The sequence below is a fragment of the Pristiophorus japonicus genome, chromosome 15 (genome assembly GCF_044704955.1).
Source record: "Pristiophorus japonicus isolate sPriJap1 chromosome 15, sPriJap1.hap1, whole genome shotgun sequence".
Lineage (NCBI taxonomy): Eukaryota > Metazoa > Chordata > Chondrichthyes > Pristiophoridae > Pristiophorus > Pristiophorus japonicus.
In genome coordinates this window covers 84195029-84210729 of record NC_091991.1, presented here as the reverse complement: position 1 = coordinate 84210729, position 15701 = coordinate 84195029, and the positions used below count along the sequence as shown (strand labels likewise).

General features: G+C 47.1%; 1 protein-coding gene across 3 annotated transcripts in view; it reads left to right on the top strand.

Moving 5' to 3' along the window:
• Positions 1–15701, top strand: part of amn1 (antagonist of mitotic exit network 1 homolog (S. cerevisiae)) — a 34168-nt gene that overhangs the window by 12614 nt on the left and 5853 nt on the right. For all 3 annotated transcript variants that reach the window (XM_070901687.1, XM_070901686.1, XM_070901688.1), the window contains exon 4: positions 7128–7345. In XM_070901687.1, the coding sequence (XP_070757788.1) occupies positions 7128–7345 (218 nt within the window). The remainder of the gene's footprint in view (positions 1–7127; positions 7346–15701) is intronic.

The window sequence follows — 15701 nt, the reverse complement described above, 5'->3', positions numbered from 1 at the left end:
CTCCCCCCTTCCCTCCCCCTCCCTCCCCCTTCCCTCCCCCTCCCTCCCCCTTCCCTCCCCCTCCCTCCCTCTTCCCTCCCCCTCCCTCCCTTCTTCACTCCCCCGCCCTCCCCTCTTCCCCTCCCCGCCCTCCCCTCTTCCCTCCCCCGCCCTCCCTCTTCCCTCCCCCGCCCTCCCCTCTTCCCTCCCCCTCCCCTCTTCCCTCCCTCTTCCTCCCCTCTTCTCTTCCCTCCCCTCTTCCCTCCCTTCCCTCCCCCTCCCCTCCCTCCCCTCTTCCCTCCCCTCCCGCCCCTCTTCTCTCCCCTCCCTCCGCTCTTCCCTCCCCTCTCCGCTCTTCCTCCCCCTCCCTCCGCTCTTCCCTCCCCCTCCCTCCGCTCTTCCCTCCCCCTCACTCCGCTCTTCCCTCCCCCTCACTCCGCTCTTCCCTCCCCTCCCTCCCCTCCTCCCCCTCCCCCCTCCCCTCTTCCCTCCCCCTCCCTCCCCTCTTCCCTCCCCCTCCCTCCCTCTTCCCTCCCCTCCCTCCCCCTCCCCTCCCCTCCCCTCCTCCCTCCCCCTCCCTCCCCCTTCCCCCCCTCCCTCCCCTCTTCCCTCCCCCTCCCCCTTCCCGCCCCCTCTCCCCTCTCCCCCCTCCCTCTTCCCCCCTTCCCCCTCCCCTCTTCCCCCTTCCCTCCCCCCTTCCCTCCCCTTCCCTCCCCTCTTCCCTCCCCTCTTCCCTCCCCTCTTCCCTCCCCTCTTCCCTCCCCTCCTCCTCCTTCCCCTCCACCTCCCTCCCCTCCTTCCCCTCCACCTCCCTCCCCTCTCCCCTCCTCTTCCCTCCCCTCTTCGCTCCCCTCTTCCCTCCCCCTCACTCACCTCTTCCCTCCCCCTCCCTCCCCGCTTCCCTCCCCCTCCCTCCCCTCTTCCCCCCCTCCCTCCCCTCTTCCCCCCTCCCTCCCCTCTTCCCCCCTCCCTCTCCTCTTCCCCCCCTCCCTCTCCTCTTCCCCCCCTCCCTCTCCTCTTCCCCCCCTCCCTCCCCTCTTCCTCCCCTCCCTCCCCTCTTCCAACCCTCCTCCCTCCCCTCTTCCCTCCCTCTCCCTACCCTCTTCCCTGCCCCTCCCTCCCCTCTTCCCTGCCCTTCCCTCCGCTCTTCCCCCCTCCCTCCGCTCTTCCCCCCCCTCCCTCCCCTCTTCCCCCCCCTCCCTCCCCTCTTCCCCCCCTCCATCCCCTCTTTCCCTCTTCCCTCCCCCTCCCTCCCCTCTTCCCTCCCCCTCCCTCCCCTCTTCCCTTCCCCTCCCTCCCCTCTTCCCTCCCCCTCCCTCCCCTCTTCCCTCCCCCTCCCTCCCCTCTTCCCTCCCCCTCCCTCCCCTCTTCCCTCCCCCTCCCTCCCCTCTTCCCTCCCTCCCCTCTTCCCTCCCATTCCCTCCCCCTCCCTCCCCTCTTCCCTCCCCCTCCCTTCCCTCTTCCCTCCCTCTCCCTTCCCTCTTCCCTCCCTCTCCCTCCCCTCTTCCCTCTTCCCTCCCTCTCCCTCCCCTCTTCCCTCTCCCTCCCTCCCCTCTTCCCTCTCCCTCCCTCCCCTCTTCCCTCTCCCTCCCTCCCCTCTTCCCTCCCCTCTTCCCTCCCCTCTTCCCTCCCCTCTTCCCTCCCCTCTTCCCTCCCCTCCTCCCTCCGCTCCTCCCTCCGCTCCTCCCTCCCCTCCACCCCTCTCCCCTCCCTCCCTCTCTACCCTCCCTCTCTACCCTCCCCTCCCCTCTACCCTCCCCCTCTCCCCCTCCCTCTCTACCCTCCCCCTCCCTCTCTACCCTCCCCCTCCCTCTCTACCCTCCCCCTCCCTCTCTACCCTCCCCCTCCCTCTCTACCCTCCCCCTCCCTCTCGACCCTCCCCCTCCCTCTCGACCCTCCCCCTCCCTCTCTACCCTCCCCCTCCCTCTCTACCCTCCCCCTCCCTCTCTACCCTTCCCCTCCCTCTCTACCCTCTCCCTCCCTCTCTACCCTCCCCCTCTCTCACCCCCTCCCCTCTCTCACCCCCTCCCCTCTCTCACCCCCTCCCCTCTCTCACCCCCCCCCTCTCTCACCACCCCCCCCCACCCCCCTCACTCACCCCCCCCACCCCCCTGTCTCTCACCCCCCTGTCTCTCACCCCCCCCCCTCTCTCACCCCCCCTCTCTCACCAACCCCCCCCCATCTCTCACCCCCCTCTCTTCCCCCCCCCCCCTCATCCCCCTCCCCTCGCTGTCAGAAACACAGACAGACAGTGAGAGAGAGAGACACACACACAGACAGACAGAGATAGAGACACACTGCGGGGGCGGGGGTCCGGTCCGGTCCCGTCCCACTGTTGGAGGGCTCCCGGTGCTGCAGTCGGTAAGTAGAAAATGAATTTTTTTTATTGATTTATTGGTTGATTTATTGATGTATTTATCATTTATTATTTGTATTTGTAAAACTGAAGTGTTTAATGTTTGTAAACTTCCCTTTTAACCCCCCCCCCCCATTCCCTACGCCTGATTTGTAACCTACGCCTGATTTTCCAAGTGTAGACAAGGTTTTTCTGAGCGTACAAAAATCTACACTTACTCCATTCTAGGTTAGTTTGGGTAAGTTTTCACTGTCTAAACTTTCAAAACAGGTGTAAGTTGCCGGACAAGCCCCCTTTTGAAAAAAAAAAATCTGTTCCAAACTGAAACTGTTCTAACTGACTAGAACTGGAGCAAACTAAATGCTGCGAATTGCAATTTCTAAGATATTCCATTCTAAACCAGTTCTCCAAAAAAACAGGAGCAACTCAGGCCGAAACTTGGCCCCTCTACTAGTAGCGAGATCCACATTCTCTGGGTAAATAAGTTTCTTTTGTATTCCCTATTTGATATCTTGGTGATTATCTTGTATTGATGGCCTCTAGTTTTGCTCTTCCCCACAAGTGGAATCACTCTGTATCTACTCTATCATAATTTTAAAGGCCTCTAAAAGGTCACCCCTCAGCCTTCTCTTTTCAAGAGAAAAGAGACCCAACGTGTATACCCTGGCATTTCTGGTATCATCCTTGTAAATCGCTTTGGACCCTCTCCAGTGCCTCTATATCCTTTTTATAATATGATGAGCAGAATTGTACACCGTGCTCCAAGGGTGGTCTAACCAAGGTTTGACACAAGTTTACCATAACTTTCCACTTTTCAATTCTATCCCTCTAGAAATAAACCCTAGTGCTTGGTTTGCTTATTTTATGGCCTTGTTTATCTGGCGCAACTTTCAGTGATTTGTGTATCTATATTCCAAGAACCCTTTGCTCTTCTACCCCACTTAGATTCGTATTTTCCAAGTAATAGGTGACCACCTTATTTTTCTTAGCTCACATTTATCTCTGTTGAAATTCATTTGCCAATTATATGTCCATTCTGCAAGTTTCTTAGTGTCTTTTTGTAATTTGTTGCAGTCCTTCTCAGTATTGATTTGGTGCCATCCGCAAATTTAGAAATTGTGTCTTTGATTCCAAAGTCTAAATTGTTCATATAAATTGTGAACAACAGTGGTCCCAGTACTGATCCTTGTGGAACACCACTACCCTCCTTCTGCCACAGTGAATAACTATCTTTTACCCTTACTCTGCTTTTCTGACTTGAAGCCAGTTAGTTATCCATTCTGCTACTTGTCTCCTGACTCTGCATTCTCTAACCTTATTCATTATTCTATTCTCTGGTATCTTATCGAAGGCCTTTTGAAAATCTAGATAAATTACATTTTCTACATTACCATTGTCTACTCTCTCTTACCTCTTCAAAAAATTCAATGAGGTTGGTCACGCAAGACTTTCCCTTTTGAAATTCATGCGAACTATTCATTATATTCTAGGTTTCTAGATATTCTATTTTCTCCTTTTAGTAGGGATTCCATTGTTTTTCCTACCACCGATGTTAAGCCGACTGGTCTGTAATTCCATGGACATGTTCTCCCTCCCTTCTTGAATACAGGTATTACGTTAGCTCTCCGCCAGCCCTCTGGCACTACACCTTTTTTCAGCGAATTATTAAATATGTGTAGTAATGCCTCTGCTATCTCTTCCCTAGATTCTTTTAAAATGCGTGGATGTAATCTGTCTGGACCAGGGGTTTTATCCTCTTTGAATTTGATTAGTTTATTTAATATTTCTCCTTTTTATTTTAAATGCAATTAGCTCATTTCTGATTTCATTATCCAATGTCCCATCTACCTGTTCTGGCTCCCTGGTAAATACTAAAGCAAAGTATTTATTTAATGTATCTGCCATCTCTATCCCTGTCTGTGATATTATCCAGTCCATCCTTTAGTGGCTCTATTCCCATCCGACTTTCCCATTTTATTGATGTGTCTGTAAAATATTTTACTGTTTTGTTTTATCTTCCTTGATAATTTAATTTCTTAGTTTCTCTTTGCCTCATAATTGTTTTTTTGACTTCTCTCCTAATCTCTTCGTATTCTTTCTTGTCATGCTCTCCCTGCTGTCCATGTACTTAATGTATGCCTCTTTCCTTTCCCTCAATTTTCCCCTTATGGCTTTTACTCGCCCATGGTGTCTCATTAGTGTTTGGCTTGTTTTTGCTTTTTAGTGGAATATATTTTTCCTACATTTTGAATACCATTTTAAATGTTTCCCACTGCTGTTCTACATCATTTTTTGCCAATATTGTTTTATTTTCTCCAGTTCTATTCTCAGCCCCTCAAAATCGGCTTTTCTCCAATCTATTACCCTGGTCTTCGTCATATTTATGCCCTTCTCAATTATTTTCTTAAAACGTATTATATTATAGTCACTATTGCCTAGATGTTCCCCAATTTTTAGTTCTCTTATCTGCTCTGGTTCCTTCCCCATTACTAGATCCAATATTGAACCCTCCCTTGTTGGGCTTCTTATATATTGGGTTAGAAAGAAGTCCTGTACACATTGTAGGAACTGCATTCCCTTTTCCCTTTGCCTACGTCTTCTGGCCAATTAATATTGGGGTAGTTGAAATTCCCCATGATTATTATTCGATGTTTTTTACTCGTTTCCTTAATTTTGTTGCATATTTCTTCCTCTGCCTCCTTTCCACGATTAGGCTATAGACTGCCCCTATTAGTGTGATTGATCCTTTATTATCTTTTATCTCTATCCACATGGATTCTATTTCTGTCTTGCTGATAGCTCCGTCACTTTTTTTCTACTGCCACTATGTTATCCCTAATAAGTACAGCTACTTCACAGTCTCTCCCTTTCTCCTCTCTTCCTCCCCCCCCCCCCCCACCCCACCTTTTCTAAATACGTTATACCCTGCAGTGTTTAATTCCCAGTGCTGATTTTTCTGTAGCCACGTCTCAGTAATCCCTACTATGTATGGTTCCTCGCAACGTATCATTGCCTCCAGTTCCCCTGTTTTATTAGGGACACTGTGTGCATTGCTGTACTGACAGTTTAACTAATTTTTTAATAGCCATTCCTCTCACTTTATTTTGAACCATCTTTTTACACACCTGTTCTATAACTTTATTTATTCCCTGGCCATCAATGTCCTCCCTTACTTTATTCTTTCCTATGCTCTTCTTGCCTGTTTTGTTCATTTTTAGGCTGGTTACATTTCTTGTAGATCCCTGCTTCTTTTATCTCTGCCTCTCACCTTGGGTCCCCCTCTCTCTGCTGATCTCGGGCCTCGGAATACCGCTCCTTTTATCTCTGCCTCTCGCCTTGGGTTCCGCTCTCTCTGCTGATCTCGGGCCTCGGAATACCGCTCCTTTTATCTCTGCCTCTCGCCTTGGGTCCCGCTCTCTCTGCTGGGTGCTTAAGGGTCCCCAGCAGTCTTCCCTCCAATGATTTTTTTCCATGCACAGTCCCTTTACGTTTTAAACCGTGTTTGAAAGTGACTGAAATAAAGATGAGGAGGGCTAGTACACCACGGTCACGGTCACTTTTGACTTTGATTAGGGCTGAAACCTGATCGGAGAGGTTGAAACATGGAGTTTCTGTGAGGAGGCGCAAAACTAATTCTGTGGCCAGGCACAGGAGCAGCACAGTATCTAGTTCCCTGATTTAGGGCTAACCAAATGGACAAGCAAGTGAATGAAGTAACTGAGGTCTGGTAAGCCTGGTCTCACTCTCTAGAGAGTTGTATGACACCAATTTGTGCCTGTGTGAACCTGGAGTCACGCATGGCACACCATCAGCATGATCTGCAAAAAACTCCCACAAACTCCTGCCTGCTGGGGGAGTGAGGCCTCCACGCCAGGCCAATCCAACAATTGACTTTGTGGGCCCCTTCAAAGATGTGAACCTATGATCATGCGGGCTGCTATAGTCGTTTCTCTGAGGCTGAATTTGACAAATTCACAGCATTAGCCATTTTATATTATTGGAGCTGCAAGGTTGGTTCAGTGAGACGCATTTGATTCAGTGAGAACAGGTGAGGATTACGTCATTCCCAGTGATGTCACCAGCGGAGCTGTACCTTTTTAGCATACGCTGAGTGATGTCATTGGATGGCTCGACACATGTACAGAAGGAAGACATCACGGGTTGATTGAAAACTCGAAATACCCGTGCCATTGCTAATCACTCCGTCAAACTAAACACACTGGGATAGAGTTGCAGTGACTGATGGAGCATTGTGGGTCATGGATTGTTATCAGGTTTATTGGGTCGAGGGTGGGGTGGGGGGCCACATTTCACATTAAAAAGTGAATAGTGACAGTGTCCTAACTTCTGGATTTCGTCCAGGCTCCTGATTTCCACTGCCTCCATTACTATGTTCACTCGGGGCTCCTCATTCCTCCCTCCGCCCAGCCTCTGCTCCCTCCGGGCTCCTGATACTCTCACCCGCCTGCTTCCCCTTCTTCACCCCCCCCCCCCCCCTCCTCAACCGTGCTCTGCTCCCTCGGAGTACTTAATACACTCCACCTGCCTGCCCCCCCAACTGTGCTCTGCTCCATCTGGGCTCCTGCCTTCTACCCATCTCACCTCCTCGCAAGTAGCAACCAAAAGAAATGAAACCTTCCTATGAATTATAATACAGACTATGCAAAAACTTATTGTGTAGTGGTTTGACATTTTGTGAAGCTTGTAAATTGAATGACTTGCGACTGTTCACTGAGTTATTAATGTGATGCCGCTCTGAAATACGAACCTCTGATTGTGTGGCTTCCCGCAGGGTTAAAGGTTATTGCTTCGTCCTGTCCCCACTTGTCGGAAGTGTGTCTCGGAAGATGCCGGAATGTTTCGGATGAAGGGATTGTAGCCCTCGCACAACGATGTAGACTGCTGCAAATAGTGAACATTAGTGGCTGCTTGGCCATTACAGATGCCAGTTTACACGCATTGGGGAAGAACTGCAAGTTTTTGCACAGCGTCGATTTTTCAGCTACCAAGGTACAGTCTGAATATGGCTTTCACTGTCGATCTATCTTCTGCTTTTTACCCTCTGGCACTTCCTGTCCTGCAGATGGTGAGATGCTTTGGTTTAGTTCCACATAGTCCCCAAGTACCTGGTCCACGTGACTACTCTTTGGGCTAGATTTTCGTTTTTTGGCGAAAACAGTCTCTGTGCCACCGTTTTTAAGCCTAACTTTCGGCCTTTATGTTTGCGGTAAAGTCGGCATTGCATGAGGATTCGCGGCACAAATCGCGAGTTTCGGCATCTTTAGTCCAAGGCCGGTAGCATGTGAGAGGCCTTGGGAGGGAGGGGAAAACACACAAGAAATTGCAAAAAACATTCTCAAAACATTCAAAAAATCGCTGAAAAATAATAAAAAATAATAACTTTAACTTACCTTTTTGCAGGTCTTCATACTTACTGCTGCTGATAGAGCTGCACCGACAGGTTTGACCCTGTCGGTATTCTGGGCGTGGCGTTATGGTTGGGAGAGTGCTGAAAGTATGACGGTAACGCAATCCGTGGCATTGCATGTCGTTTCACGTCGGCGCACCTCTCCCCGCCGGTACGTGGAGGCGCCGCAACAAAGAGGTACCCGAAGATCCCGCCGACCGGGTTTTCGTCGCAGAAGGTCAATTCGCGGCGAAACCCCGCTCGCAAAATCGGCAAAAATCCAGCTGTAGGTCCCTGCACAGCATATGCCAGCGGGCAGTTCAGCCATTACAACTGTGCCCGTTGCTGCCCATGCAGCTCCTTTCACACAGGAGTAATGGGATGGCGATCAGGAATTCTGCTCTCCAGTCCAGGGATATCAAAGCCTGTCATTGGGCCTCAGCTGAAATTGGCTATCTCAGGAGAATTGAATATCGGGTGTGCACTAATGCAATTATGCACTGAGCCACAGAGGGCAATTGAATGGCTTATTTGATCTCATACTGTATTAAATTATATTTGTACTTATTTGCTCCACAGTTAAAATGTACAGTGTTGCTGATTTCTCTCTCCCCCTTCTTTCCCAAAGACATTGGCTTCTTATCGGCATATAGTTCGTTCCATGGGTGCTGGGTGTCCTCCAGTACTTTGTCAAATAGCCATTCCTCCACGTGTGATCCTAGATGGTGGCCATTAACTGGATATTCAACCATGTGGGGGGAGGTGGCTGATCAGTCTAGCCAAGCCTGAACCTACTATCACCCAATGTTCGCTGTACATGCAGTTTCTGCAGGGGTCACTGGATGGCAATCAGTAGCAGATCCTTGGGCAGTTGTTGCCCTCCCTAACTCTGAGGTGCTCGGGCCAATTGTAGCACCTCTCTGGCACTCCCACTGACTCGGTAGAGACCCAGGGACCTTCCTGCTTGTTATGGTTCCTGTAGTAACCTGCTGAGCCATCTGAGATTCCTCGTCAATCATTTGTTAGTCTGCAACCATTTAATTTGATAGTGTGGTGAATAAAGTTCACTTACTAGATCATCATTTAACAAATCAATATTCCACTAAACCACTTCAAAACAATATAACGCCTTAGAGGAATAAAATTCATAACATGTTCCTTAATTGAAGGCAAAGAAAAGTAATGAATAGATACCTACATGGTGCAGTTACCTCACCAAGTGAAGTTAAAGGCCCTACTTACAAATTAAAATGTTTTATTTTAATGTATAAAGTGTAACTTAGCAGGAATAAAATATACTGCAGTCACTACTTTATATTGGGTCACTGTTCTGGATAAATACCCCCTGCAGTCAGTTTCTCTAGGCCTGTAGGGTTGAACACAATCTGTTTTATTGCTGAATGAACTAATTAAAGTTTTGAAATAAAAACAGAAAATGCCGGAAATCTCAGCAGGTCAGGCAGCATCTGTGGTGAGAACCCTGGGACACAGACCTGAAACGTTAACTCTGCTTTCTCTCCACAGGTGCTGCCTGACCCGCTGAGATTTCCATCATTTTCTGTTTTTTTATTTCAGATTCCAGCATCCACAGTATTTTGTTTTTGTAATAAAAGTTTTGTCTTGATTTTTATGTTGCTATTTCCTGACGATCACATCATGTTTTGGAGGTTTTATTTCCCCTTTTATCTCCCCATTTTCCCCTTCCTATCCTGATTACTTGTACAATAGTCACTGCCTGGACTCAAACTGGTACAGCTAGGGTGAGTTATCAGAAAGTGACTGATGCATGTGGAACCGTACTAAAGGATGAGTCAGCAACTTCAGATGGGGAGAAAGTGAGGGGTTAGACATTAGTTACTATACTGCCTCTCCATTTCTATCCTGTAAGACCCTTCTTAATCTCTCCTTTCCAGATTTAGCACCAGTGAAGCACATTGGGGCATTTTACTTACATTATTAGCATTGTATAAAAATAGCTGCTGCTTGTGGCAGTCAGGTAACTTGATTCTAGCTCATCAAAAACAGCTCTTCACCTTCTACACATGGGTCATTTTTTGTTTCAAACTGACATCTTTGTAATTAGGAAATATAGTAGCCAGAAGTTACAAACATGTTTACAAATCTCCCTTAATTTCTCCACAAGCAGCAGTTTTCAATTGAAGATCCTCTGTTGTGAGATGTGTTTGTTCTGATGTACATTTTGACCATTCCTATTATGATATCAACACATATGCCTCTTAAAAATAATAACCTTCTGGAATACTTCAAGATAAATAAGTCCAGCAAAAGCAAATACTAGAATAAAATGTGCTGTCAAACAATAACTTTGCCTTTTGCAAACAAAATAATTAGGATGTCCCAGGAAACCCAGCACCACTCTCTCTCTCTCTCTCTCTCTCTCTCTCGATCAAGCTGTAACACGCGCTTCAGTTTGACAATCTATTATAATGAATAAAAATGTTAATCTGAAATCGTACAGGGTGTCCGGAATTTGATTCCTGGTTCTCAGCAGAGTTGAGGATGTGTTTCAAAATTTTTATTGCAGGATTTGTGGCAGCTCTTTGAGACTATTTCTGAGCCTTTATCCCACTTGTTCTTTCCTGTTTTCACCTAGCAGTTGTGGAGAAATTGTGCTAAGTGCTCTGGCACTACCATTTTATTAGTATGTCCATGATATTAGAATGGAAATTCCCCTTTTACTTAAGTATTTTTGGGACGAGGAGAAATGGAGGACTCACAGGCTACACCCGAGATAGACTGCACCCATTTGCCGTTAGCCCCTTGCCCACATTTATGGACAGATGCTCACCAACCTGGCAATGACTCTGTGGAACTAGCTACAGTTGGAACTAGTGGAACTAATGAGGTAATGGTTACAATGGGTCTCCAAAACTGAGATAGAATCATAGAAATTTACAGCACGGAAGGAGGCCATTTCGGCCCATCGTGTCCGCGCGGCCGACAAAGAGCTATCCAGCCTAATCCCACTTTCCAGCTCTTGGTCCATAGCCCTATAGGTTACGCCATTTCAAGTGCACATCCAAGTACTTTAGGTCTGATCTAGTTTACGTAACCTTCTTCAAACACCGTAGTAATTTGAAAGTTTCAGGTGGAAGATCCATTTCTGTGTCTGAGACATTCAAGCAATCATGAGTCCACCACTGTCTGCTTCATTGCTAGTTTTAGCCAGTTTCCCAGGAATGCCACTAAGTAATAGAAATTACATCACTGAGCAACAAATTGTGGTTAGTGAGCTTTTTTAAAAATACAGATTGAACTTCCCTCATCCAGAACCATTCCCTGCCACTGGGTGGCTCATGCGCAGAACTCTGACATGAACAAATTGAAGTCCTTCCTCGCTGCCGACTCCCGCAATCGCTGGTCTGACCCCGTAATCCACCGCCCCCGCCCAGCCAGCCCCGATATCCCCTTTGCTCAGTACCTGTACCATCCAATTTAATGTGACCTCCTCTCGTCCGGAAAAATCTTTTATCCAGAACAGGCCAGGTCCTGAGGGTCCCGGATAAGGGACGTTCAACATGTACTGCTCTGTGTTTCTCAACTTTCATTTTTTTCCTTCTCTTCCCCACCCCCCACCCGCACACTGTAAAGCTGCTGACTGTTGTTGGGATGTGGTTCTATGGGCACTGGCAGCCCTCTGGGAGTTCGCCCTAATCCGTGTGTGAGCCTAGACGGTTAGTATCAACAGGCTATTTGACTGTGGGTGAGACATCACAACTGAACTTGATCCTGTTCTGACCTGATCTTCATAAACATTAACTAGACTGAGATCCCCTCTTTCTGCACCCCTCCCAACATTTAGCCCGGGGGTGCTGAGGCCAGTTGCAGCTTTTGCCACAGGTATTGTATGATCTTGGAATTCAAGAAAATTAATCTGTTTCTAATGATGTATCCAGGGATGGATGCCTCAGGCAGTACCCCAGCCATGGGCCCCCGACTCTCATTCACATCCTGCAGTAAATCTGACATTAGTGAGCTAAGTCACAGGGCACTATACTGAGTTTGCATCACGTCAGGTGTGGTCGACATCTCTGGTTATGTTCCCATTGATACTATGACGACACTCATTTAATATTTTATTATGTTTCCAAACAATCAAACTGATAACTTGATGAAACCTTGTATAAACAGTAAACAACAATGCTTTAATTTTAAAAATCCTTACATTTTGAAACTAAATTGACAATGACAACAATTTAGAACAAGACAGCACAATTTGTTTGGAGGGCCATCATTTGTCATTTGCATTCCATTTTCTCCATAGAGGCAACAAACACATTGGCCTTTTCCTAGATTTTTGTCGGCTAAACTCATCAATGATTTTCGAGAAGTCAAGTCCTCTCAATACTTCGCTCTTGATGCTCATGATTGAAAGACTATTAAGTAGATCTTGTCTCATTCAGTTCCTGGCCTCATCCTTGATGTGTTTTAGTTTCGAGAAGGACTGCTTACCACTGCAATTTGATACCATCATCGACAGATCCATCTAAAGAGCTATTTCAATGTTAGAAAAGATTTGGGTGAGGGCGTGTGTATGGAGGAATTGGTACATTCTCAGCTCTGGTGACATAGTTTGTTTGACACAAATTGAGGTTTGAAGCTCTGTTGAGGATGTCACCTAGCTAGAAAACTGGATGAATTAACTTTCAATCATAGGTTCCAGATCTTTGGGATAGGAGCGGGCAAGATTTGCTGCGGCTTGCTTGATCTCATGAGTCGAGAGAGCGGCTAGCTTGGACAGGAATCCAAACTTACAGATGATTTCCTTGTATGCTTCAAGGCGGTGTTTCAAGGTACTGATTATGATCAATGATGACAAGGAACACTTCCGTTTTGAATTTCTCCTTTGGTGACAGCACAGTGTTTTCAGCATCTCCATTGTCATAGCGGCGGTTGCGTACCCGGACGCGCTTCTGAGCTGAATTTTACTCGTGGGCACACAGTTTAATCCCTAGGTCTTCAAAGTCCTCAAACTCTGTTAGCTGGGTCTTGACAAAATCGACATGGGACTCTAGTAAGGACACCATGACATTCAGATTCGAGCCGTCTCTTGAGGCAAGAGATTGGTCAGGTGAAAGCGCTTCAAGACTGTGTTCCAAATAACAATGAGAATAGCTGAATCCAGTTTGTCAAGGATCAACTGAGCTTTATTTCGGGTCAGTTGCCAGGGATTCCAACAATTTGCATATGGGAGTGTAACCTTTGAACAGACCTGACATTGCTTCAATACCTTGCTGACCATCGAGTAGCAGAAAGCTGTTTGACGACAGACAGCCCTAAAGGCTTTAGTTATTCATAAAGCAGTCGCCAGCGATACGTCGATGCAGAGAGAAAAGTGTACAATGTCAAAAAATCTGACGATCACTGGGCTGCATTCAGCATTGTTTTTCCCCACAAGGTTGAGTGAGTGTGCTGCGCATGGTATAAACGTCGCGTATGGGCATTGCTCTTTGATAATTTGGACACCAATGTATTTCCCACTCATATTTGAAGCATTATCATAAGATTGTATGTCGATCCTGTTCTCCAGAAAGGCCGGTATTATTTCTTGTCCTGTGTGACTGATTATCGGCAAGAACTCTAGGAACCTTTCATCGGGACCAGTCGGTAGAACATAGCGGACGACAAATGTCAGCTGATCTGAGTGTGTGACATCTGGCATTGAATCAACAGATATTGAATAGAACTTCGCTGATTTCAATTCCTAGATAATCGTCTCGAGTACTTTGCCACCCATCAGACTAATCAGTTCTTCACAAGTGGTGGAAGACAAGTATGAAGTATGCCCCTTGCCTTTGTTGGCGAACTGCTTGATGTGTTCAGCAAGAAATGCATCATAGTTTGTGAGAAGCTCCAACACACCCAGATAATTACCATTACTTGGAGACCCAACGATTTTGTCTCTGCCTCGCAATGAAAGACCTTGTTCACAGAGAAACGTTATCACACAGACAGCCCGCTCTAGCACCTTGCGCCAGTACTGCCATTAATTTTCAAACTGGAAGACAATATGACCATCCACACAACCAGTGCCTGCTTGTCTAGTGCACATTACTACCATGGCTTCTCTATGCTGGTGGCTGTTTTCATGAGGTGAAATCCTCCTATCTCCATGCTACCAGTCATTAAATCCATGAGTAAAGTGATTACTCGTTCGTGCTGTGACCTTGAAAGCAAAGCAGTATACTCTATCGTTTGAAGGTGAATAACAGAGTCACGTTCACTCCACACCGTCAGCGGGTGCACACATGTGAAGAACTACTTCGAGCAGTATCGGCGACAACCTTCCGTGGCATGAATCGCGTCGGAGTTTTGGAAGTCTTTCATTGCAGTTTCGGCAGTCCTCACTACATTTTGCAATCTAGTGGTTTTGCATGTCTTCTGAGATATTGTCTCCCCACAGCCCAATGTCACTCGTAAGTTGCACCTCTTTCAGCTCGTTATGCACCAGTTGGTTTTCATCTTCAACTTTTTGGACTTGGAGCTCCAACTGGGCCAACTCTGGTGCCACTAGTGGTTTCGTTGTTGAAGTTGACTGCACAGTGTCACCTTGGCCTTCATTTTCATCATCTTGAGTCTTTAGTTGGCAAAAATGATCTAGTTTAAGCAGTTTAGCTACTTCTCGTCGCTTTTGCTCCTCACGTAGCTGGTGCTCTTTCCTTTTTTTCACCCCCGATTTGTGTGTAGCATGCATCTCTAGAGTCTGTTTACATCAAGTCAAGAATAACATGCGCCTGAGCCCTCGCGGCTTCGCTCTGCTCTTGCTACGTCATTTCTGTCAATACTGTTTACCTTTACCCTTAATCCCATCCTGTATGGGCCCCACTCTAGACTTGGGTTCCGGGCGACTGCCCCATCTGTACACCCCCCGCCCCCCCCACCCACCCCAGTCCGTTCCTGGACGTATCTAATGTCGAGATAATGGAAATGATTTGGGAAGGAGTAATATTTAATTGTGTTTTAAAACAAAGTGAATTCGCACAGGTTTTTAAAAAATCACAGGCAGTGGACATTGAAAATGTGTATTAAAGCTAGATAAGCCAGTTTGTGGAATGTCACGGCTCACAGTCCATCTCAAATAGAGAAAACTGGTGTTAGTTGACTCATCCTAGATTCATTAAGGCAGGATGGGTCCTGTCCATTTTTGAGTATAGCAGAAGATGGTTTCTTTAATCCGACATCCCAAAGGGAGAGGAGAGAGATCCACTTTTATTGGCAGGCATACTGGCGAATCACTGATCAGGGAAGGAGTCAGGGGGATATCCCTCCCATTGGCTGAGAACGCAGAGAAAGAAGGACAAAGGGAAAAATGGGGAGTGAGTCAGCCAGCTGGGTCTGGGGAGTAAATCTGACCGAGAGAAGGAAAACTCATTCATTTGAAGCTCACAGCTGGTCAGAATCTGGCTGCAGATCATGGAAAAGTTGTGAGCCCACTATTGAGGCTAGTGTGGTGTATGTTTTTTTATTTTCTTGTTCTGGAGTCGGGTTCTGTAGTTAGTTTAATCTGGGTGAGAACTGATTATATCTGTCAATCATTTGCTGTCTACAATAAAACAGCTCAACATCTCATTAACTGTTTACCAGTCCAACTTCAAAAAGATTGGGAAAGCGACCTGCAAAACGCACAACGACAAATTCTGATCACAAGGGAATCCTACTGTCTGGTCCTACTGTCTGACCCCAGGCTCCGGGAGTGATCATCACCACGATCTGAATATTTAAAGCAGTTCCAAAACTTGTAACAGCAATATAGCAGAAAGTAGCGTGCGTCCATAAGCTCCATGGTCGTACACCTTTATGGAAAAACTTGCTGTGAAACGGTTAAAGCTGTGTTCTGAAATTCATTGAAAGGAAAGTTGTAACTTTGCAGCCTGTATGTTGAGTTCTTTCAATGGGAACAGCAGCTACGCTGGAAGGAGGAAACTGGCAAGAGCTGAC